Genomic DNA, 26,169 nt, shown 5'->3' with positions numbered 1-26,169 from the left:
CTCTCTCTCTCTCTCTCTCTCTCTCTCTCTTTTAAATTCTATCTTTCCCTTCTCTATTTGTGGGAGCTTTCGCTCAACCACCAAGACCCACGGACCGCTTATTGCTTTAAGCGTTTCAAGCCGAGCACTAATGGCTACCTCTCACATAGCCGATGCGCCATCCATATCTACACGTGTAGTGAGCTTACCTCCATGCCGTTTGAGTTACCTCCTCTCCCGCGCACTCCGGTAGCTCCACGATCCAAGTGCAAGCTTCAAGCAAGCTCCATCATCAAGCTCCACGCTCCAAGCTCCATTGCCGCGAGCAAGAGAAGAGACGAGAAGAGAAGAGAAGATGAGAGGAAAAGATGGAGAGCTCCTCCTCCTCGGTCCTTCACCCTCACACACTCACTCCCTCACACTCTCACACTCCCTCTCTCAAGCACAAGCTCAAGCAAGCAAGAACAAGAAAAAGAAGAATAATAGGAGAGCCACTTTTTGCCACACACAAGAATAAGCTTCTCATTCACTTTTCAACTTTACATACAAAACCCTAAATCCCTTTTGGGCGGTCATTCCCTTTTCCCCTTTCTTACATGGCGGGCCGTAGCCTAGGCTCTTTTTCCCATTGTCATTCTCTCTCCCTAGCTTCCTTTTCACCGCTCGTCTACATTTACAAATTGCACGGGTGAGAGCTCGGCGCTCCTTGAATTAAACCATAATGCGCTTGCGCTATTTTACAATAGTTTTGACTTGTGCTTTTCCTTGTGTGCCTTTGTCTTCCGCTTCTCTTTGCCTTGGCCTTTGTCTTTGTCTTCTGTTTTAGCTTTCCGGATTTTCCACCGCCTGGCACTCTTTTACAAGATTTCAAGGTGCGCCTTTGTATTTTAAAATGCACATTTCCCCTTTTGCATTTGCCCTGGACTTTTTAAGGTTGCCCTTGCGCTGTTGACCTTTTCTCCTCTTCTTTCTTTAGTCGGGCTACCTTTTTTCCGCCCTTGCCCTGTGTCTTTTTCATTTCCTTTTGCTTTCTTCGTGTTGGGGTCAACACTATTATTTTGTTTCTCTATTTATATTCTCTCTTCTTCTTTTTCTTCTCTCTCTCTCTCTCTCCTCTATTTTTCCTTTTCTCTCTCTCTCTCTCTTTCAATTTTATATTTTCTCTCTCTCTATGTTCCTTCTCTCTCTCTCCTTTCACTTTCTCCCTCTCAGTCTCTCTTAAAGTATGTAAATTTTATCTTTTCTCTATACATAATTCTCTCTCTCTCTCTCACTCCTTTTATTCTCTCTCTCTCTCTACCCTTTTTTTCTCCTCCCCTTTCTCATAATTTTTCTTTTTTTTTCTCTCCCCCTCTCTCTCTTTTAAATTTTATATTTTCTCTCTCTCTTCCCCCCTCTCTCCTCTCTCCCTTCCCCTCTCTCTCAAAAAATGTTTAAATTTAATAAAGAATATTCTCTTTCCTCTTTTCCCCCATCTCTCTTCCTCTTTTCCTCTTTCTTATTATTATTATTATTATTATTATTCTCTCTCTCTCTCTCTCTCTCTCCCCCCGCGCTTTTCTTATCTCTCTTTTTTGTCTCTCTCCCTCTCCTCTTTTTTCATTTTTTCTCTTCTTCTCTCTTTAATTTTTTTCTCTCAAAGTGTGTGAAAGACTATCTCCCTCTCAAAGTATATGAAAAACTATGTTCAAAAAATGTTCAATTAAAAATTTTAAATTAAAAAGTTTAATCTAATAGAGAGAGAGAGAGAGAGAGAGAGAGAGAGAGAGAGAGAGAGAGAGAGAGTTCGTGTGAAAGACTTTCTCCCTCTCAAAGTGTGTGAAAAACTATGTCCAAAAGATGTTTTATTAAAAGAAAAGTTTAAATTAAAAAGTTTAACGAGAGAGAGAGAGAGAGAGAGAGAGAGAGTTTATACTTATTCTTGAAAAGTGTTGGTCTTAAATTTTTATAAATGAATCCCTTAACCTATAACTACTTACTTTTGGATATGAATAGATTTGTGCCTTGGGGGATACGAGAGGTAGGGATCGGACTCACGCACCCGTTGAACTCAACCCATACACGATCCACTACATCACGATCCTATAATTTTTAACTACTTGTGTTATCCATTGTAGAGGGGTTCCCAGTGGCTCGTGAAATTGTTGATGGTGAACCCCAATCAAGCGAGGTAGAGAAGACATCGGCACGAATCCTGATGGCGTAGTCCCTAGTCGTTGCTGTATTTATAATGCTCTAGAACAGTTCAGTAATCTCTCTCTTGATTTTAACTTTTCTTTCCTCTTTCGAGCATTTGGTATTGGAACGTTTGATGGAGGTCTGCACGTCATGCGTCACTAGTTTTCAGGCATTTCTTTGAACCTGCCAACAAAGATCTACTTTAAATTGAGGGAGGCAATCAACATTTTTACCATTAAATACTTTTTCATTGCGTACAAGCCACCCAAGCCATACTGGATATTGATAATGGATCTCAGGCTGCGTCTCAGACAAATGATCAAACGAGCTCACCTCGTTTCATCCAATTAGAATAGCTCCACCAAGTTCTGTTGTATAAGTTTTTGGCAAAGGGGTAGCTTTGTAAGGCTTGTAAATCATGTGACTTGATAGATCCCCATAGAACCCCAATTGTACATACTTACCTTTTAATATTGCACGTCTTCATCCAAAAAAAAAATAAAATAAAAAAATACATAGAGGGAATTCGCACACGGCCTGTAAAATTAGTAAGCCCGCCTCCATTTATCTGAAAACGGTACTTCAGCTCTAAAGAGGTAGAGTTACTGCGTCGTTTATCAGGCGAACGAGAAATCTTTGGAGCATTTAATGTCAAGGGCGCAGCCCTGCTCTTTCGTGCGAAACACCTCTTACTTTTGCCTGTAATCAGGCTGCTGTGACGTAAATATCTTTGCTGTCCGGGCGAGAACGTCGCGTCTGCCCCGCTATGGCGAAGTTTCTGTCTAGAGTATTCGCACCTGTCGTCAACTGGGCTTCGGAGCGATACACTGCGGCTCTAGGCGCCAAGCTCAGAGGCTACGGTAAGCTTTCCTGCACGCCCTTACCCTAACCCTAATAACCGCTTTTAGATCCGGGATAAATCGTCATTTGAACTGATTTGTGATGACGATATAGTGATACATCTAGCATGCGTAGAAGGGACTCACATGGACTATGACAAGGTCTGTTATCTATAATGCTAAGATCACATTGCTATTGGCTAAATAACATCTGCTTTGAGGGTGCTTTCTTATCATGGTCAAAAGAAGCTTTTATAATCGTGTATAAAGACCTCCTATCAATCATACCCGTAGTAGCTTTAAAAACCAGTCCAAAAAACCTTTAGTCGGTGTTGGTTAAGCCCAAAGTGATGACAATTCGCAATTGTGTTAGTAGCCATGGTCATCTCTTGGTTGTGAGTGTGAGTACATGCAATGAAAGAGAAATACAAACACACAGAGAGAAAGAGAGAGAGAGAGAGAGAGAGAGAGAGAGAGAGAGATTACGAAAAAAAAAAGAGAGAGAGAGAGAGAGTTTTTCTGTCAAGTGGGAGAGGCAGTCTATAAATAGACAGCAATATCAAAATCTGGCCAACTTGTACCAGTAGCTGTTATAAATGCTGACCAACCAGCATTAAATGCTGGTCACTCTTTGAAAAATGCTAGAAAAAATAGGGGTGTCCTTGAAAAAATCCTAGATAACAATGACAATGTCTGGTACATGTAGGTAGATTGTGGAAAGTAGAAACTGGCATAGGAATGCACACAGGAAATTGACAATTGAAGAAAATGCACCTAAATTGTCAGGGCTCCTACTTTGTTAGGCTTTGACAGGAGCTCACAACCAAGGGATGGCTGATTGACATGAGTATTATAGGTAGGCTAACATCCCCTCTTAGATCCTACGAGTGTTTGAAGACCTAATAACCCCATGTGATGAGGCATATAAGCCTTGGGCAAAGGCTTTGTGAAGAGATCCACTGAGTTGTCTGTCGTGGGACAGTAGGCGACCGTTACTTGGAATCCACGATCCGCTCTTGAACATAGTGATATTGAACCTCTAGGTGCTTAATGCAAGCATGAAACACAGTGTTCTTCGTCAAAGCTAGAGCTCTCTGGCTGTCCACACGTAGCTTTGTAGGTTCAGGTTGGTGTTAGTAGATATGTCAATTCATGGTTGAGTCTATGCATGTTAGTAGGCTAGGACACTGGGATATTATTATGATTATTTAGGCATTTTCCTTGATATTTTATGATGGTCAATTTAGCGTTTATTGCTGGTCGATCAGCATTAAATGCTAGCCGACCTGATATAATTTATGGCATTTTTTGGCCCATTTATTTAGGCTTCTTCTCCACATTCATCATTATGATCATTCATCACTTGCCTGGTTCTGGTGGAGGGACAGGAGCAAGTGCCGGTGCCTTCATAGCCAGTGACTCACATTGGTGCTATACTGTCTTATATCTTGGCATATGGATTCCGTTTCTCGAGTATCTTTTTGCTTCTAAGTTCCTTGTGCAATGTTTTTTTCTTTTGGAGTGTTTGTCTTTCTCTTTTCTTTGTCTCTTGTGTATAGTAGTTTTCTACACGCTTCCATCACTGCATCCACTTTTGACATAGTATCAGATTGCAGGATCATTGTTCTTGCTGCTGTTTTGCACTGATTCAGGTCTGAGTTTTGACTTTTTGTTTGTTGAGTGAACCTGTTCTGAGTGCTGTGATTGATTTACAGCCTGGGCGACCATCTTCTAATCATTTTTGGCATGTCTCCTCAACGTTTTGTAGAGTTACTAACCCTTCCGAATTTGTGTTATGGTGTCTGCTGCGTGTGTTCTACTGATCAGCACCTGTGTCTTGGGTGTTTGCTCGTGTGTAGGGCGGTAGGGCTAGGCGACAGTATTTTCAGGCTGGTTGTGGTTGTCTTCTCATTGTGTGGTACACTGGTTAGCTTTAGAGAGGGTTCATGTGCATCGGGTTGTCTTGTTTTCATCATTGCACTTTGGTGGTTGTTAATCTTTTCTCTATGTGCTTTGCTAGTGGGCTAGGGCACCGGGATATTATCCTAATTATTTAGGCATTTTTCTTGGCATTTTATGATGGTCATTTTAGCATTTATTGTTGCATTTATTGCTAGTCGATCAACATTAAATGTTGGTCGACGTGATATGATTTATGGCATTATTTTTATCTATTTATTTAGGATTCTCCTCCATATGTATTATTATGATCATTCATCACTTGCTTGGTTCTGGTGGAGGGAGAGGAGCAGGTGTCAGTGCCTTTACAACCGGTGACTCACATTGGTATTGTACTGAAATCGGTCTATGACTCGCATAAAGCGGTAGTCCCTTCAACACCAGATTGGCCTCAACACCAGATTGGCCTCGAAGACCGGCTTTCCTCTCAGTATTTCTTTATTAATTAAAAGATGAAAGGTTACAAAAAAAAAGAAACGTTCCAAAGTACAAAACTTGTGTAAAGTTGGCTTTCATCTTTTCTGAGTAAATTTCAGTTGCATACGAACAGTGCAATATATCTAGAACAACATCCCTTTCTGAGTAAATTTCAGCTACATAAGGATAGTACAACATATCTAGAAAAACATCCCAAGTAGGAAAACACTTTCTCTGAGCATAACTCAATAATTCAAGTGTAGAATTGCAATATGCAGAACTCTGTATTTACTGTTTTTCACGTGTTTCTTGACTTGTTCTTAGCCTTATTTCATTCCAAACCTGTTTCATACCGGTTGAACTACAAACCCTTTGACCGTGGCATCATTCCAACCGTAAAACAATCCCACAAACAATACTAAATCAGAGCTGAAAACCCTATTCCCGTGTGGCGTGGTCATCACTTTCTTTAGTTCCTGCATTGGAGAAGCAATCGGCTGCTCTTGAACTTGGACAGTGAGGCTCTTGCCTCAGCGCAGAAGTGCAAAGAAAACGCGTTCGATGGAATCGACCCATCATGCAGAACATTTCCTCTGAGAATAGAGAGAGAGTTGACCAGAGGGAGCAAGCTCTACCTTTGTACATGAGTCAGAGATGAAGTACTCTCCATAGTTGATGTACTTGTAGCAATATGCCCTTAGCCCTTGAAAACTTCACACTCAGATCTGCCCCTCTTGCCTATTACATTTTTTGGACGAGCTGCAATGTGGTATCACAGCTTAGATGATGGAACCATAACTACGATTGACTTATTCTTTGTAGCCTTTCGAAGAGAGTTTGCCCCTAAAAGGGGCTGTCAATATATTAGCTACATGTCCTCAATGTTACACATCAAGAACCTCACGAGAATGTTTGTGGGTATGCCAAGAAACTGAAGGAGGTATTCCGTAAGTTGAAAACCTATATTCCTATTCCAATTTTCTACTCAGTTGCAATATGTTTTGAATGAGCTAGACTTTAACATTCAAGTACAATTGAACAGTGTTTCTCTTGCCAACATTGATACGATTACATGAGCAAAAGAGGTGGAATCACAATTACAAGCGGCTTATACCTCTAGGGTAAACTGGAATTTGAGTTTAGGATTTGGAAATACTTTAGCACTAACGAATGGAGGTCAAGGGATGCCCATGAGTCCTCCTAATGGAAGAGAATGCATAATTCCAAATATGCCCATGTTGCCAAATCCTCCTAGTGTGACCATGCCTATGTCTAGTCATATAGCTCCACCAACTATTGGAAGCCCAATGATAAATGCTACTGTTGTTCTAGGGAATCAGCAACCAATCCCTAATCAACGGGAAATTTGTGCCCAAATTGTGACACATGGCATACACGTAACAATTTTCCCGTTTAAACCTTTTGGTCTAAAATTCTCCATGATCAATGCAAAATTTGACCTCAGCACAGACCAAAGAATTAATCTTTGTGCAAAAATGAAGATAATGACATAAATAGATTCTGGGGTCCGAAAATAGTAACTCCCTAAATTTTAGGGATGGTGATCCTTGCATTCCTCAAGTTGTTCTAAGCAACTTTTATCATTGCAACCACATTAAAAAGTGTAATGTGGCTCAGTTACGGTGACTTTTATTCCGTAAACATTCTCACATGTGCATCTTCTATCTTGGCCAGGCTCATTGTCTTGCACCATCTCGAGTGGTTAAGCTTACAGTTTCAAACCATTGGCATTCTATTCTTTCAGTGCCCATTCAATACGGAACTGGTCTCAAGGCTCAGTAAACCATTAGTCCAATATGTCCCAATGATTGCCTCTTTTGGCCATGCAAAGATCCCGGCTTAATCCAAGAGAACTTTGGGGGTAAAGAGCAACAACAACTAAATAAAAGAAAAATAAAATATTTATATAAGTAAATAAGGAAAGCAACTATAAAAAGTATCACCACCTGGTGACATATCCCCCTTTTGAAAGAAGCAAGCGACCTCGATTGCATGCCATTGGATGATAACAAGATTCTCCAATCATCATACCATCAAAATAACCAAAATACGTACTTGTTGTGAAGATTAAAAAACCCAAAACCTCCTACCTATCTTGGTTATTAGTGCCATTGTATATATCACTTGCTAACAGATGACATGGGGCGATAGTAGGAGTTTCCCACTACCATTTGTGCCATTGCAAGTTTAAGTCTCACATACGTGGAGGATCACATACTGTATCCAACTATGGTTACTAGGAGCCTTTCTAATATATATGTTTCCAGATGCAACACAGGGCGATAGCACGTATCCTCGAACTATTAGTGTCACAACATGTATAATCATTCAATTGAAGTGTAACAAATACAACTTCAAAGGACTGAGATTTCATTCAATGATACACATGTTAACGCTAAGTGTAAACCATACATTGTGCATTATTCAATGAGATGGAGTATTCAACGGTACAATAGAGAATGTGCATTACTTCAAAAAGCATTCTAAGTCATTGTAGGTTCCAGCAAGAAAGTTTCTCGGCAAAGTTGCAATAATTGAGATGAATTTGCCAATTCAGCCTCTTCCATCTATTTGGCATCCATCGGTGAATAGTTCTAGAACTTCACGAAAAATCTTCTTATAACTCTACCTTTCACTTTCCTATTCTAATGTGCCAGGATCTGCTCAGGAACTAGAATCTCATCTAATTCCTCTACTTCAGGCTGTTCCTCTTAAACCATATCTTCTGGCACTTCACCAATAAAAGGTCTCAATAGGCTCACATGGAATGCATAATTTTTCAATTCTCTGGCAATTTCAGTCGATATGCCATGTCATTGATCTTCTCTGATATTTGAAAAGGGCCATAGTAACGAATACTTAGCTTTGGAAACAACCATTCCTTGCCCTTTTGTTTTCTCAAACGTGCCTTTTCAAAACACAATAAGACCCAATTATCCTTTTTAAACAAGAGTTCCCAACAATGACTATCAGTAGCTATTTTTTGTTTAGCTTGTGACTTTCTAAGGCATACTTGATCTTTTTATATGCTTCTTCCCAATCTTTTACATAATGATCTGCTTAAAAAATGTTATCTTTTGTTTGCAAAATGGGAGGTAGTTTCTTTCCACCTTCCACAATCTCAAAGGTTGCTTGGTCAGTAGATGAGTGTACAATATTATTGTATGCATACTCAACCAATGGCAAGTAGTGTTCCCAAGAAGTCTTATGATCTGAAACATAACACTTTAGTAGATCTAAAACAATTGAATTTGCTTCTTTAGACTGTCCATCAGTTTGTGGATGGAAAGAATATGAAAATTTCAGCATAACGTCCATGTTTTCAAACAATGCTTTCCAAAACAAGCTAGTTATTATTGGATCTCTATCACTAACAATTGACCATGGCATTTCATAGTACTTGAAGATATTATGCATAAATATCTTTACCATAGAAACAGGAAACGGCCAGAATGGCCCCCGGCATGCGGAATTGCCGTCCTCGGCACAAAACCGTCATGGGATGCGTTGCGAATTGGTAGAACTTTCCCTATCCCGTTTCAGACAAGGAACGCCACGGGGCACCCACTTGCCTTCGACCAGTCGTTGCTCCCGCCCGATTGTCTATGATTGCGCGTTTTGCCCTTTTCTCTTCTGCTTGTTGCTCCTGCCTGAGATTGTCTGCCCGTTCTCGCCCTCGTGACTAGTCTGCACAGCGCCCGTTCCGTGTTGCCCTGTCGGTGGCCAGCGGCCAGTTCCCCTCGTCTCCTCCGCGTCTCCAATTTCTCTTCTTTATTATTTCTTCTCTTCCTTCTTCCTTCTCTTCACTTCTCCATTCTCTCTTCCTTCTTCCTTGGACCTTCTCCCTTCTCTTCCTTCTTCTCCAAGTTTCAAGTTCTTCATTCTTCTCCTCTTCTCTTCTTCTTCTCCCTTCTCTCCTTTTCTCTTTTCTCTCGACTCTCGACTCTTGACCCTTCTCCCTTCTCTCGAGACTCGAGTTCTCACTTTTCTCAAGCCATTTTTATTTCAAATTTCAACTTGAAATGGCTTCATCTTCCCGCCCCGCTCGTGAGGCTGGTGGTCGAGGAATAATGTCTGATGATTGGTCATGGTGGGAAGAAGTAAATGCTGACCGCCCATTGAGTGGTGGAGGATCTCGACCAAGGACTTGCAAGCTTTGCCCATACAAGCGAACTAGTGCAGCAAACAAGGTAATCCATGGAGTCGAGTATTTGTATTTCGAATTTTTATTGATTTTAATTTTTCAAAGTTACTTAAATATTACAATATGGAATACCAATTACCACTTGTCTCATCTTATGTATAATCAGGTCTGAGCTCATCTCCTACATGAGACAGATTCAAAGATACAGTTTTGTTTGAATGCGACCTTGGAGAAGCAAAGAGAGCTTCGTGACTGTGTGTAGTAGGTCAACAAGCTTATCTTGTATCTAGACCACGATGTGACGCAGTTGACCCTGCAACTTTTGTGACACCATTCCCATCAGATGTATCTAGAGCAGGGTCAGTATCAGGAAGTGCTACCTCTACACCTACTGCAGGCATTGCATTGACCATGGCATCAACAACACCCCATGTTGCTCGTAGACAGAGTACACTTGATGCTAGTTGGGATCCCAAGAAGAAGGAAGAGGTAGATACATCAGTGGCATGCTTTTTTTATCATGACCACATTCAGTTTCGTGTAGCCAGGTCAGAGTATTTTAAATTGATGTGTAAGAAGATTGGTGAGTATGGCCCTTCGTATGTACCTCCATCATCAGTGATCTTATGCACCACTTTGTACAATAAAGAAAAGTGCCTTGTTGAGCAAGCAACGGTGATTAGAAAGAGCATGTGGGCTAAAAATGGAGTTTCCTTGATTGTGATGGTTGGAGTGATATACGCAAGCGATTCATTCATGGTATGGTTGCTTATTCTCGTGGGGAAATGTATTTCATATCTTCACATGATGCATCGGGGACAGGAAAGTTAGCAGATGTACGTGCAGCAGAGTGGGTTACAGGTATTGAGCTTATTGGCCCAGAGCATGTTGTGGGATTTGTTGCAAATGGAGAGCTTGCAAATAGGACAGTAGGTGCTATCATCCATGGATATTATCCGTGTATCACAGTTTTATATTGTAAGGCTCATTGCTTGAACAACCTACTAAAGGATATTGGTAACTTGTCATAGATTGCACCTGCCATAGAGCAAGGAGCTCAAATGGTTAGCTTTGTTTTGAATCACCAGTTTCTTCGCCATTACTTCTCTTTGCGGTCAAAGAAGACACTTTTAAAATAATCTGATACTAGATTTGCCTTTAACTTCTTGATGTTAGGCAGATTAAGAGAATGCAGTGGTGCCTTGAGGCAGTTATTTCTTAGTGATGAGTTTACCTCATCAACATTGGCAGATACTCCTACAAGTATCTTATGCTTGGAGAAAGCAAATAACTCCACTTTGTGGGATGATGTAAAGCGGATAGATGCTATGGTATCACCTATTGTGCATTTATTGAGGTTTTGGATGCTATGCAGCCTTGCTTTGGCAAGGTATATGAGGCTATGGATAGGCTGAATGAAAAGTTGCGAGAGTTGGCACCAAATGATGAGGTGTATGAGGAGATACACCATTTAGTTGTGATGAGGCGGAACTCCTATAGCTCACCCATGTATGCAACTGCATTTGTTGTGGATCCTGAGTTCCAAGGCAAGGGTCAGGAGAATGACATTGAGGTTATGGATGCATGGAGACTTATATTGTCTCGTCTAGTGCTTGATCATGGCACTAGACAAAAAATTAGAGATTAGCTTTCATGTTATAGGACCTTTCGGGGTTCTTTTGATTGTGGGGATACACAGGAAGATCGCTGTAAGATTGGGGCAGCTTTGTGGTGGGAGGACTATGGTTCGGATGGTCATGAGTTGCAGCAACTAGCCATCCGTATTTTGAGTCAGCTAGTTAGCTTCTCTTGTTTGTAGCAATTGTGGAGTACATATAGTCACATTGTTTCAAAGAAGAGGAACTGTCTTGGTATGGAGAGGGCAAACAATCTAGTATTCGTTAGTGCTAATTTGAGGATGTTATGTAACAGTATGACAACAAAGTCCCATCCATTCACAGAGTGGGAGATGCAACAAGAAGAGGAGACACATGTTGATGTTGAGGGAGATGCAGCAATTCATGGTACACATGATGATGAGGCTGGCACTTCAGGGGTAGCTAGAGCAGCCTCAGATCATGATGATGATCTTTGATTTAGTTTACTTATCACGAGTCTCATGTTATATGACACATGTACATTGTATATGATATTATGATCATTGATGACAGTGTGACACTTGGGCTGTTGTGCCATGCCGATATTATATTTGTACTTGAGTCTTGCAGTTGTTCTTTGGGCTTTTTGGGCATGCCGCAATTTGCTTCAGTCTAGAGATTAGACTTTATATTTGTAGTCTTTTTTGGGGCAATGAGCATGTTCTTTCAAAGATTAGACTTCATATTTGTAATCTTTTAAGTTTTTTGGGAATGGGACCATAGGCATGTTTTTTCAGCTTAGACTTTAAAGTTTAGTTTATTGTTCATTGTTTTATTATTTATGACATATATGTTATGCATTTTATTATTTATAATTGAATAGCTTACCTCTTGAGCCTTGTAAGTTGCAATTCAATTTCTAATGAGTAGTTTAAGAATGATGTATGATACCTTAAAGTTAAAACTTAAAATGATTTGTCCTTGTGGATTATATACCTTGGTTTGAACAGCCCAGAGTCCACATGGATTATGAGTGAAATATTAAATTTTTTTCATGAATTTTAATTTTTGAAATGTTGTTCCTGTTCCCACGTCCTCGTTCCCTAGGTTTGGCGTTCTCGTTACTGTTACTATTCCCGTCCGCATTCCCCGTTCCCATTCCTCGTTTCATGTTTCTATGCTGGTCGAAGATCACATCCTTGCTTACCTCAAGCTTCCGTGTTGTTGGGTGCTAGAGTTAATAGTCCTTCGTGGTAGTGCTGTAGCCCACAAAGATGAGCTTCTTAGACTTTGAGTCAAGCTTCATCTTTCTCTTTTTCTTAGCCACTTGGACAAATGCATCACATCCAAAGATGTGGAAGTGAGACATGGAAGGCTTTCGATCGAAGAAAGCCTTGTAGGAAGTCATGTCTTCTTGTAACACAAAAGTTGGGAAGTAGTTGCGAATGTGAATCGTAGTAGTCACTACCTCACCCCAAAGGGTATGAGAAAGTCCTCAATGCTCCGGGCCATCTTCAACATGGTCCAATTCGCATACTCCACCACACCATTTTTCAAAGGTGTGTTAGGATGGGTATACTCCACTCGAGTATTGTGATCCCTGTATAATTGAGAAAAGAGGTTAGAAGTAAACTCTCTACTATGATTTGCTCGTATGCCACAAACTTTGGAAGTAATCAGTGCTTCCATAAACACCTTCCACTCGCGGAAACGGGAGTATGCCTTGCTCTTGTGCTTTAGAAAATAAGGCCACACATAATGATTGAAGTTGTCTATAATCAACATCAAATACTTGGCTTTTCCAAGGGAGACCGTGCCCATAGGTCCACAAAGGTTAGTATAAATCAACTCAAGCAAGGTAGAAGCCCTCCTAGTGGCAACCTGTGGATGTGGTTGCCTATGCTGTTTGATCCTAAGAAAAAAGGGCATAAAAGTGTGAATAGGAGGGAAATTAGAAAGTTCCTCCACCATTTTCTTCCGAGAAGCCCCTTGGATAGCATCAAAGTTGAGATAACCATAACTAGCATGCCAAAGCAACCTAAGCTCGTGGGAAGATCACGCGGCTAAGGTTGTGAGTGTGTAAAGCCCACCCTCTTGGTATCCTGTCCAAATAACAACACTTGTAGACTTATTCTTCACTATCATCGCATCTTGTGTAAAGACCATGTGGGTATCAAGCCGTATAAGACCATGAATAAACAACAGGTTAAAACCTGAATTCTGTGCATATAGAACTTTGGCCAAAGAAGAGTGCCTGTGTGGCAATAAATGAATAGTCCACACTTCTCAAATGGGAACAGTAAAGTTGTCATTAATGGTGATAGTGCCCCCTTTGGTACTCATGTCTTGAAGCTAATCTTGTCTATAGGTCATGTGAAAAGAGGCTCCGCTGTCCACAAGCTAAGGCTTTTCTAGAGCGGAAGAAGAGCGAGCTATATCCTTCTTAGCAAATACATACACAAAGACAGACTCTGTCATGGCGGGTGTGGCCTTCGTATCCTTCGAATCCTTCTCCTTTGGCTTTAAATGGGGCAAAGAGGCCCCATTGTCCATGAGCCAAGGCTTTTCCAAAGCGGAAGAAGTAAGAGCTGTATCCACCTCAGCAAATATATGCGCAAAGATAGACTTTGTCATAGCGGGGGTGCCTTTGAATCCTTCAAATTCTTCTCCTTCGGCTTCAAATGGGGGTACTTTTACCAACACTTCTCTTTAGGATGAGTGCCCTTCCCACAGTGTGGACACTTGGACTTCTTCTCCTTCCTCTCATCCTTCTTATCCTTGGCATGTACCTTCTTATTCTTCCCTCCATTTGTATATGTAGTAAATGCTTTGTGGAGTCTAAACCATCGGTCCCAACTTCTCTGAGTCGCACATTATACTCCCAAGACAAGCAGTCAAGGCTCCTCCCAAAAGAATGTCTCATGGGTCCTCGATGTGATAAGACTGGTGTATAAGACATTGAATTGAGGAGATGGCAACTGAGTCGAAAGGATCATAGCCGTGTCTTTAGAGTCCATAGAAGTCCTATCTATTGGATCCTCGTTAGGATGGGGGATAGAATCAGAAACAAGAGCCCAAAGATCGAAGGTGTCGAGTATGCACTCCACCTTACACGACCACAACGAATAGTTGGAACCATGGAGTTTGTCTTCTTTGGGTAATAAAGGTACGACAGGCACTTGTCCCAAGGGTATCAAGGACGACATCTTCACTTCGGACTAAGCCTTCCATGATAGATGAATACAAGGGGGACGGGTGCGAAGGGGGGACTCGTGTTGACTATAATCGTTATAATCGTGTCTTTGCTCAGAAGAGTGTGTGGAAAGAAGCTTTTCCTTTGAGTCACGAAAGCTCGCGAATTGGTAAGACATCTTCAATTCTGCAATCACCTAGAAAACTGTAAAGAGACGGAGTTAGCATGGAAATTAGAAGGTAGTTAGCTACACAGGCTGTAGATGTGTCGTCTGTTTGAAGAAAACTGTCGCTTGCCACTAGAAGGGGGTCGCCTGCACTAGGAAGTTGCTGCCTCCACCAAAAAGCTGTCGCCTATAATAGGAAGTTGTTGCTTGCAAAACACAAATTCGCGTTTGCTGTAGAACGCAGAAATGAGGAGCCACCTAATGCTTGGATAGGGTTGCCCTGCCTTGGATGATATCGCTTGGTCTCTAGAAGGGTTGATTGGGCATTGGACCACATGCATGGACCGTGAATGCAGTAAATGCAATTTGAAATTTTGCATTTGGAAGATTTGGGCTGCTCCTCTGCAATGAACTCCTGCTCCTCCTCACTTAGGCAATGATACAATGTGAGAGAGTGCAATGGTAGAGAAACACGAATACGGAGAGAAGCACACACACACACACACACACACACACAGATATATATATATATATATATATATATATATATATATATATATATATATATATATATATATATATATATATAGATAGATAGAGAGAGAGAGAGAGAGAGAGAGAGAGAGAGAGAGAGAGAGAGAGAGAGAGAGAGAGAGAGTACCGCATTGATTGAAGAAGAATGCTGATACAATGGGGATGGATTGATTAGTCCTTGCATGCAGCCCAAAGCATCAGTGAGGGCACTAGATCAGGCTAATGACGATGGCAACACCAAGCATGGAGTGTCGGAGTGTGCACTTGTAAACGGAAGTTTGAAGCAGAAGATGAAGGAAGAATACTGCATTGATTGAAGAAGAATGCTCATACAATGGGGATGGACTAATCAATCCTTGGATGCAACCCAAAGTATCAGTGAGGACACTACATCAGGCTGATGACGATGGCAACACCAAACATGGAGTGTCGGAGTGTGCACTTGCAAACGAAAGTTTGGAGGCTGAAAAGTGTGTATTTGCCAAGTGAGGGAGGTAGGCTATAAATAGCCAACACCACCAAAATTTGGCCGACTTGCACTAGTAGGTGCCATAAATGTTGGCCGACTAGCATTAAATGTTTGTTACTCTCGAAAAATGTTAGAAAAAATAGGGAGGCCTCGGAAAAATCCCAAATGACAATGACAGTGTCTGGTAAGTGTTGGCAGATTGTGAAAAACAGAAACTAGCCTAGGAATGCACATGGAAAGTTGACAATTGAAGAAAATGCTCCTAAACTGCTAGAGGCTCCTATTTCTCCATTAGACTCTAATAGGAGCTCACAACCAGGAGATGATAGACTGACATGACTAACATAGGCAGGCTAACAGTGAGCTCTACATGTAGTGGGTGAGGGAAGTTAGGAGCTTTGTCCAATGTTAGGTATCTTGGTTCTTTTTGATCAATGTCCCTATTTTTGGGCTTGCCCATTCTTTTTGCCCTTGGAAACTTGTTTGGGCCATTTTAGGCAAGTTACCCTGTTTATAGGCACCTTTTGTTTGTTGGGCAATTGTTCATCACTTGAAGAAATTAATGGCCATAAGGTGCCAATGGAAACAAAAGGCCTTTGTAGTGTCACGCGAAGAAGGGTACGAGTTGGGAATGGATGAGCCAAATCCTTGGCTGGACTAGATGATAATTATGAGTAGATATTGAATGTGGTGAGGGGCCCTCCTATAATGGATGGAAATTAGAGACTATAGGGTATGGAATGAGTCTGCAAATGGTGGCTCATAGAAGAGAGAAAGGAGCGATTGCAAGAACGAAAAGCTTTGTAAAAGTGGATAATCTTGAAAGAACTCCTTAAAATCCTAGAAAGGACTCTTCTCTGTATTAGTTGGATGTGAAGATTGCTTTTTTGAATGGTGATCTTCATGAGGAGATTTATGTCACACAACTTTTTGGCTTTGCTTAGAAGGCTTTAAGAGCAAAGTGTGCGAGTTGCATAAGGCTCTCTATGGTTTGAAGTAGGCACTTGGAGAATGGTACAAAAATATACATGTATATTTGATTGCTCTTGGCTTCAGTAATTCACACACTGAAAGCATGCTTTATGTCCTCATGAGGCACAAATTGTAGCCTTATTGGCTGAATTGCAGCATGCTTGTGATGTCATAGAGCTTGGTCTCTTGCACTACTATCTTGGCCTACAGTTTACTACAATTGAGGGGCATTATTTTGCAATAGTCTTAGTACATTGCGTAGCTCTTTGAGCATTTTCAGATGCAATACTACAAGTCTATCTTTACTCTAGTTGAGATAGGCCATAGATTTACGTTTGAGGATATAGGAGATCCATTTGATACTCTCTCTTAATTAGCAAACTATTGGTTGTCTACTATATTTGTATAATACTCAGCTGGATAATGTGTTTGGGGTTTCTCAGTTGTCATGCTTTATGTACAATATTGGTACTACACATTGGCAAGTAGTCAAACATGTCTTTTGCTATCTTAAAGGCACTCATAAACATTGGGTCTTTTCTAACCTAAGGCACTTCTCTTTGCTTGCATGCATTCATAGATAGTGATTGGGCTAGTTGTTTTGACACGTAGATGTCCATTAGTGTTAATTGTTTCGTGTGTAGTGATTCATGTATTTCTTTGCTGAGCAAGAAGTAGTTTACAGTGGCCACATCTAGTTGTGAAGCTGAATATGGGACAACATTTACAACTACATTGGAATGTGTATGGCTCAGACGCCTTTTGATTGATCATAGTGTGAGATAGCAGTTACCCACTGACATCTATATTGATAGTTATAGTGCCATGGCAAGTGCAAGGAAATCTAGTATATTATGCTCGCACTAAGCACATGGAAGTGCATTATCATTATGTCAAAGAGAGGCTCCATGTAGGGGAGATTGACCTTGTTCATGTCCCTACATAGGATAACTTGGCAGATGTGTTTACAAAAGCTCCCTTTCTCGAGAAGTTTGAAGTCTTTCGCAAGGCTATAGGCTTGATACCATTTGGGGATTGATCTACCTATTCCTTGTACATGTTCACATCATTCACCGGAGGGGAATTTGTTACACTTACGATGTTCCTTCATAGTTTTGGTGTGAACACTCCCTTATCCACAAGCACTTTTCACCTTCTAGTTGGAGAAGGGTTTTTCCACCATGTGAACATCCATCAGTGGGTGTGGTACTTAGTACCTTAGGGATTGTACTTTCATTATCATTTTTACATAGTGGATGTGACCTTCCAACACTCTTCTCCTTGTTGTTCACTTGTTCACTATGAGTGCATGGGTGTTGTTGAATGCTAACCTAACACTCAAGTAGCATTGATGTCATGTTTTGGAACTGACAGGTGAATTCAACATCTGAGCTTGCAAGGCATTTTCAAGACCATCAAACTTTGGAGTTAGTTTAAGAGAGCACTTCCCACTAGGTTGGCTTTGAGAAGAGTGACTAATGTTAGCAAATTTGTTAGTTCATGGCTAAGATTGTGCATGTGATTCAGAAGGCTGGGCACCTTGATATTTCAGGCATGTTATTTAGCCTTTTCTTTATGTATTTTATATCATTTTATGCCAGTCGACCAGCATTTAACGCTGGCCGATCAGTCCACATTTATGGCTGATATCTGGCCTATTTATTGACATTCTCTTCTCCTCCTAATTCATTCATCATCTGACAGGTTCTTATGGAGGGAAGAGCCAATGCTAGTGCCTTAATAGCTAGTGACTCGTATTGGTTTTTGTATTGTCTCACACTAACTCTACATGGGATCCTGTGGATTTACTACTTGGCAAGAAGGCCATTGGCACAAAATGGGTTTTTAAACTCAAATGCAATGCTGATGGTACCATTGACAAGTACAAAGCACAATTGGTCGCAAAGGGCTATGTGTAGAAGAAGGGTATAGATTATAAAGAGACTTTTGCTCCTATATCCCTTGTAAGTATGGTGAGATGTGTAATTGCTATGGCTGCAAATTATGGTTGGAAGGTACATCAATTTGACATTAAGAGAGCATTTCTAAATGGGGATTTGCATGAGGATGTTCATGTGTCACAACCTCCAGGGTTTGTGGTTAAGGGGACATAGCACATGGTATGCAAGCTAAACAAAGTTTTTATGGTCTCAAATAGGTTCCTCATGCATTGTGCTCTAAAATTGATACATATTTGGCTAGCAAAGGTTCAAAAGTAGTTCAACTATTCCCACTCTATACATTAAGAATGAAAGGGGGGACTCATTGATTATCATTCTTTATGTAGATGACATGTTGCTCATTGGACCTTCAAAAGCAAAAATTGCAGATTTTAAGGCTGAATTAAAACATACATTTGCTATGTCAAATATGGGCTGTCTATACTATGATTTGGGGATTGAGCTCGCCCAAAACCAACATGGTATCATCATGGTAGAGTCACAGTATATGGATAGGCTGTTACATAGGTTTAGTATGCAAGATTGCAAACCTATGTGCACTCGTACGGAGCCAGGCTTAAAGCTGTCTATGCATGATGGTGAAGAGATGTTTGATATTGCAATTTACAGCCAGGCTATTGGCTGTTTGTCTTATTTATCTTTGCAACACACAACTTGACATTAAGTATGCAGTATCTCAGGTGAGCAGGTATATGCATAGCATACGGACTATACATTGGCAAGTTGCTAAGCGGATCTTCAGATACTTACAAGGTACTCAATCATATGCATTATTATTTCCCAGAGGGGAGACTTGCAATTATAGGCTTATAGTGATTCAAATTGGGTTAGTGATACGAACACTAGGCTGTCTAGTGGACATGGTTTTTTTTTGGGTTGTTTATGCATTTCATGGCTAAGCAAGAAACATCCTACAGTGACTATCTCGTCCTGTGAGACTGAGTACAGTGAGGCTGAGTACAGTGGTCTCTCATCCCGTGAGGCTGAGTACAGGGCAGCCTTCACGGCAATAATGGAATGTGTATGGGTGCGCAGATTGTTGGCTGATCTACATTTACCATTGGAGGATCCTACACCCATTCTTTTTGATAGTCAGAGTGCTATTACAGTGGCACGAAATCGTGTGTTTTATGCTTGCACGAAACGTATTGAGATGCATTATCGTTATGTCATAGAGATGTGCTATGCAAGAGAGATCAGCTTGATGTATGTTTCTACACAGAAAAATGTTGCAAACATTTTCACCAAGACACTATTTCGTGAGAAGTTTAAGGCTTTTCGCAAGTTCTTAAACTTGCTACCCTTTGGTGATTGATCATTTCTATATTTTACCACATTGGCACTACAGGGGGGTGCTAGAATTTACCAATTCTATGGGCAGCGCCTAATGTTTTAGTCTTTAGTTCTTAGTGTGAACACAACTACAGTTATAAGTTTGGTCACCACTCTTAAGAGTTAAAATTAGAGTTAACTCTAGTTGAGTTAGAGCTAGGTCTATCTTAGACCTATCTTGTACCTTTCATTCTCATTTTTTCAGTTCAACAAGTGCACTCTACTCTTTTGCTTCAGCACACTCTCATTGTCTCTCTTTTCTCTCCTCTATAGCTGGTAGCCTGAAAAGAATGAGAAAGTCGAAAGGGTTATGTTTCGAGAAGAGATACCTGTAGGATAGGAAAGAGTGCCCACTTTACAGCAGCAAATACCTGCTATAAACGACCCTATAAATGCAAGGAATGATCTTGAAATTGATTAGCAAGAAGTTGCCTATGATGTACTACAACTTCAACAAGAAAATATGCCAATAGAATAGTCGGAATAGGCAGGACAACATGCTGAACCCTTTAAACAGTAAGCTGTTAATACAGATTTGTAGGTTGAATAGCTAGCAAACACTGATAATTGGGTTCGTAGGTCAACCAAAAATGCCAAATAGCTAGATAGGTTTGTTCCTAGTGCAAATTATATTGTTGATTATGTTATGTTGATAGATTATCATGAACTGTTATGTTTCAAGGAAGCAATGGACAGAGAGGACAATAAGAAATGTCATAAAGCTATGCTGTCAAAGATAGAATCTCTAAAAAAGAATGGCACTTGAGATTTGGTTCATTTGCCCAAGGGGCGAAAAGTCCTACCATGTAAATGGGTTTACAAGATGGTCACTTTTGGTTTCTTGCCAAAGTACAAAGCACAACTTGTTGCAAAGGGGTATAAGCAAGAACATGGGATTGATTTTGGCGAGATCTTTTCTCCTGTAGTCAAGATGACTACTTTGCGAACCATATTGAGGATATGGAACTTATACAAATGAATGTAAAGACTGCTTTCTTACATGGTGATCTGCATGAGGATATATATATGCAACAGCAAGAAGGTTTTGTGGCCAAGGGGCAAGAAAAGAAGAAAAGATGGTATGTAAACTTAATAAAAGCTTGTATGGGTTGAAACAGACACCGTGTGAATGGTATCATAAGTTTGATACATTTATGCAATCTCAAGGATTCAAAAAGAGTCAAGTTGATCACTACTCATATACCAAGAAGGTTGCAGATGGTAGCCTTATAATGTTGGTTTTGTATGTGGATGACATGCTAATTGATGGTAGGGATGCTAATGCTTTGGACACATTGAAGCAGATTCTACACAATAGTTTTGGCATGATCTTGGTGAGGCAAATCACATTCTTGGCATGCGTATACTCAGGGACAGAATGAAAGGTCTTTTTTATCAGTCACAAGAGGAGTATTATCCAAGATTTTGAAGCGTTTCAATATGAGGGGGGGGAAGCAATTGGCGTACCATTGTCTCTAATGTGAAACTCAATGTAGAGCATAGCCCTACATCTGATGATGAGAAGGCTAAAATGACCAAGATTCCATATGCTTCAGCTGTGGGTAGCTTGATGTATGCTATGGTTGCTTAACGTCCTGACATAGCATTTGCGGTGGGAGTGGTTAGTAGGTACATGGCACATCATGGTTGAAAGCATTGAGAAGCAGTGAAATGTATCATGAGATATGTTAAGGGTGCAAAGGATTTGTGTATCTGCTTTGGAAAGCAAAAGGCATCTGTCGTTAGCTTTACAGATACAAACTATGCTAGTCATGCTAATTGCAGAAAGTCTACTTTTAGGGTATGTATTCACCTTCACAAAGGGAGCAGTTTCTTGGATTTCTAGGCTACAATAGTGTGTTGCATTGTCTACTACAAAGACAGAGTATGTGACTGCCACTGAGGCATGCAAGGAGGCTTTATGACTTTCACATTTGGTGGGAGAGCTTGGAATTACCAAGATTCCTATTCTCCATTGTGATAGTCAGAGTGCTATAATGCTAGCATGGAATCCCGTCTTTCATATAAAGATGAAGCATATACATGTGAAGTATAACTTTATTAGGGATATACTTGACAACAAAAAGCATTGAGCTTGTCAAGGTATATATAGATAATAATCTTGTAGATCTTGTCATGAAGGGTCTTCTAGTAGAGTGGTTTACTCATTGCCGGTAGATGATGGGAGTTGGATAATATATGTATTTCAGCTTTGTACATACTTAGACTTGGTTGATTCTTTTCTTCAACCTTAAGGCACGTTACCTTTAGGTGGGAGGTTGTTGGGAATAAAGGGCCATCATGACTTTTATATGTGCTTCGGTGTGAACGCACCCTTAGCACTTAACATGTATCTATCTAAAGTCTAAAAGAGATACACAACTCATTGTATCCACACATCGTGCATCTCACACTCTCTACTATCTACCGTTGCTTTCTCTCTCTCTCTCACACTCTCTCTCTAAGCCATTACCATTGTTGACCATTGCATCTCCACTACGTGCCTGTTACTTCACAGTAGTTTATTTTAGCATACATATACGCTTTCATTGTTGCATCCACTTCTGACAACTATATGTTGTGAAGTTGATATTCAACGTGTGTCACTTGGAGGATGAATGATTGAATTGTATCAATCACTTGAAATCAGACATTTTATAGTTAAGTGGAGAGAGGAATATCTCTCATGGTTGACAGAGCCTCATATGTATGCTTGAGCTTCTTCCATATCTTTGTAGATGTCTTAGATAGGACGGTTGTAAACACAAATGACTAGATAGAAGAAGAAAATACATGAATAGAAGTAATGGACTTGGAACATGGGATCTATATACCAAAGCACAAGAATGTGTGCAATAGTACGGTTGTGGGCAACCAATAAAGTGCTCTTGGTCTTGTACTCTCTAATAGAATGCAATGTGTTTTTATTAGATTGCCTAGCATTAAATGTGTCAGGAGGACGTGAAATTTTAGTGCTTTGCTTAGCATTTGATTAAAAGATAATCAAATGTGCAAATGTGACCTACACATGTGAGGTGCACGTCAACTATTTCATAATGTGGGGCCCATGACCTCAAGATATTAGTTGGTGCCAAAGGCAAAAGTTGTAATAAGTTATGTTTGATAGGTATGAGTTGGCATCCATTGTTAGATTTTAACCTAGACCAATTTATCGGCCACTAATGTTAGTGGTGACATTAGAGACTAGGCCTTAATTAATTAATTCCGGTCTTAAAGGTCAATAAGTACTCAGGGATACTTGGAAGACAAATTGGCTTAGCTAATTTAATTATCGGTTGGTGAAAGTAAATTTTTGCGTACTAGAATAATTATTAAAGTAGTTTTCATATTTTAAAAATTAATTTAATAAGTTGGATAATGCTGAAAATTGAGATTAGGTTGCCACTTGGCAAAACTTGCCCATGCAAGTGGGAAAAACTTTTTTGGGGATTGGTGGAAGTATTTTTCAATCATTGTGAGAGAGAAGGAGGTTGTTAGAGAGCAAGGAGAGATTGCTGATTATTTTTTGAGCAAAGAAACAATAATTGGGTATAGTCGACAATCATCTGGGACCTTCTGGGGGTAGGTGACAGTAGAGAGACACCATCTAGGTGCTGGCTACAACATTGTTGACCAAGTGACAACATTTTGGGGGTGCTTAGGTAACTGCATCAAATGCAGGTTTGAGCAGCCAGCAGGTAGATTTTAGAGTTTTCATGCAAGGAAAATTAGATTTCTCTATTATCTTGGCTTTCTCTCACCTTCTCTAGCTCATTCTTAGGAGATCTCAGCTTATCTCGACCAATTAGAGCAAATCTCAACCAGATTTGGTGAACAACAGAGGGAATTTTGCTGCAAACCCTAAATCTTTGTAGAAATAGGTCTAGCAGCCACCCCGGGACCTATGCCAATAGGAGAAGGCATTGAACACTGAAATCAACACCTGAAATTTATGGATTGTTAGGGATTTCAGATGCCAAACCATCCATTGAAAATTTGGGTCAGCATTTGACTAGTTAGGGTCCAATTAGAGCAAGTCTTGGGTGAACTTCAAGGGGAAAATTGTCCAATTCGTTTGCTGATTGTTGGACTAGCAAGGCGCTTTTGGATCAGCCAAGGAGATTGTAGAATCTCAGCTTACTCATAACTTGTGCCACTTTCAGCTATCTTGATGCTTCTTGACTCTTTCATCAACTTTGATATTAGATTATCATTTATTTGGGTCTTATGTTCAATTTTGATATAATTGATGTAAAATCTATAGAATATACTATCATGTTTTGCAAATTGTACATATTTCTTTTGAGTCCATCACATCCAGGCATAGAAACAGGATACGACCGGAACGGCCCCTTGGCATGCGGAATCGCCATCCCCGGTACAAAGCTGTCATGGGACGCGTTGCGAATTGGTGGAACGTTCCCTGTTTGAAACAGAACAGGGAATGCCACGTGGCACCCACTTACCTTCGGCTGGCAGCTGCTCCGCCCGATTGTCTGCGACTGCGCGTTTCACTTGCTTCTCTCCTGCCTGTTGCTTCCGCCCGAGATTGTCTGCCCGTTCCCGCCCTTGTGACCAGTCCGCATTGCGTCCGTTCCTTGTTGCCCCATCAATGGCCAGCCGCTAGTCCCCCAGTCTCCTCCCGCCTCCAACCTCTCTTCTTTCTTCTTCCTTCTCTTCCTTCTCTTCCTTCTCGCTTCTCTTCTTCCTTTTTTCTTCTCTTCACTTCTCCCTTCTCTTCCTTCTTCTCCTCTTCTCTTGAGACTTCCTTCTTCTCCAAGTTTCAAGTTCTCCATTCTTCTCCTCTTCTCTTCTTCTTCTTCTTCCTTCTCTCCTTTTCTCTTCTCTCTCGACTCTTGACTCTTGAGCCTTCTCTCTTCTCTCAAGACTCGAGTTCTCACTTCTCTCAAGCCATTTTTATTTCAATTTTCAGCCTAAAATGGCTTCATCTTCCTGCCCTACTCGTTGGGCCGTTGGTCGAGGAGGAAGGTCCGATGATTGGTCATGGTGGGAAGAAGTAAATGCTAACCGCCCATTGAGTGGTGGAGGATCTTTTTTTTGCAAGTAAAATGTAGCTGATTATATTACTAAAAAAAAACTGATTACAACGGAGTGCTCATGCTCAACATACTAGTTGGAGCTAATGCAAAGTCACCAGTACATGTATACAAGCCTCTTAAGGCGGTCAGGGGGGGATGGGGGCAAGAAGCCATGGGGGGGTGGGGTGTATCGCCAACTGGGGTTGCCAGCCTGCATCACGAAAAACAGACCGTGGCCGTCCCAAGTGCGTAGGAAGTGACCTCGGAGCTCCTGACGAGCCCTGGACTCGCCCTGCACCTGATCCCATTGGTCGCGGAGGAAGTGGATGAAGAGATCTAGGGCTCTGGTAAGGTCGCATGTGTTGAAAGTCTCTCTCCGCCGAAAGCCTCTTGATATTGTGCCTTCTAGATATGCCATCCGGTAAGACTCCCTATGATCTCCCATACCTCTGAGCGGTCTACTGTGGGCTCCAGTACTTGGCGGATGGGTAGCGCCTCCAAATCGACCACTGCACACGACCTTGCCTCGATAATGAATATTGTGTCCTACAACTTGGTCTCATATAGAAGGTGACGGCCCTGGCTGATTGCTTGCCAACAACAGAAAGCTCCCCATGAGATATATTCAAAGCTGGGTGCTATACGGCGAAGGATGCGGCATGCTCCTCTCCACACGAGTTGCGCCTTCTCACAAGACCAAAGTCAGTGCTTTCGGGTTTCCAGAGGCTGATGTGTGCAGAGCTTACAACCTCTCTCCTTCTACATCTGGGCAAGCCAACTTCCCACCGCCAAGCCTCCATGTGCCACGAGCCATAAGAAATATGACACCCTCCTCAGCCTCCAGCTATCCCATAGGCGGTGCTAGAAGGTCCGTCGGAAGGGCTCCGTGATGTTGTGCTCCACCCAGTTGATATGTGACGGTGTCTAGTCCATATCCTCCGGCATCAGTACATGTCTGCCAATCCTGGTAGTGTACTCTAGAAACTTGGGTGGCTTCTTGGCGACCGCAAAGGCCGGCCATAGTCACTCTCCTGGATCCCACTCCAGCTCATCAAGTGGTTTGCCCTCCCAGTTCCAAAGGCGCCACTCCCTGAGCTTCTTTTAGAAAACATAGGGGTCCAGTCGCCATGTCTACCCATGAAGGCCCACCACCCGAATCCTCCTCCACAAAAGGGCGGCAATCCCCTCATCTTGCTGCTCTCTATCAAGGGCCAGACGTCCCCCCTCCTGAATGGCGAAGAAAGTCCCCTGCAAGGCGCCGCCCACTCTACTTGCCACCTGAAGGGGGATACCTGCTGGTGAAAACCTAGCTGCCCATACCTCCCCGGGCTCTATCGGCTCTCGTATCAAGGGAGCAAGCCACTTTCG

At 41.4% G+C, this 26,169-nt stretch overlaps 1 protein-coding gene across 1 annotated transcript in view; it reads left to right on the top strand.

Annotated features, from left to right (window-relative positions):
* The first annotated feature begins 2,734 nt into the window (after positions 1 to 2,734).
* The window catches only part of LOC148042022 (cytochrome b-c1 complex subunit 7-2, mitochondrial-like), a 33,380-nt gene continuing 9,945 nt past the window's right edge, over positions 2,735 to 26,169 (top strand). Inside the window, exon 1 of the mRNA XM_087689024.1 lies at positions 2,735 to 3,017. Coding sequence (XP_087545150.1) covers positions 2,924 to 3,017 — 94 coding nt within the window. The 5' untranslated portion in view covers positions 2,735 to 2,923. The remainder of the gene's footprint in view (positions 3,018 to 26,169) is intronic.

The sequence above is a fragment of the Lygodium microphyllum genome, chromosome 1 (genome assembly GCF_053477565.2).
Source record: "Lygodium microphyllum isolate KBCC chromosome 1, Lygodium_microphyllum_v1.1.10, whole genome shotgun sequence".
NCBI lineage: Eukaryota > Viridiplantae > Streptophyta > Polypodiopsida > Schizaeales > Lygodiaceae > Lygodium > Lygodium microphyllum.
The sequence above is the reverse complement of the archived record's forward strand: the minus strand, read 5'-3'. Positions and strand labels throughout refer to the sequence as shown.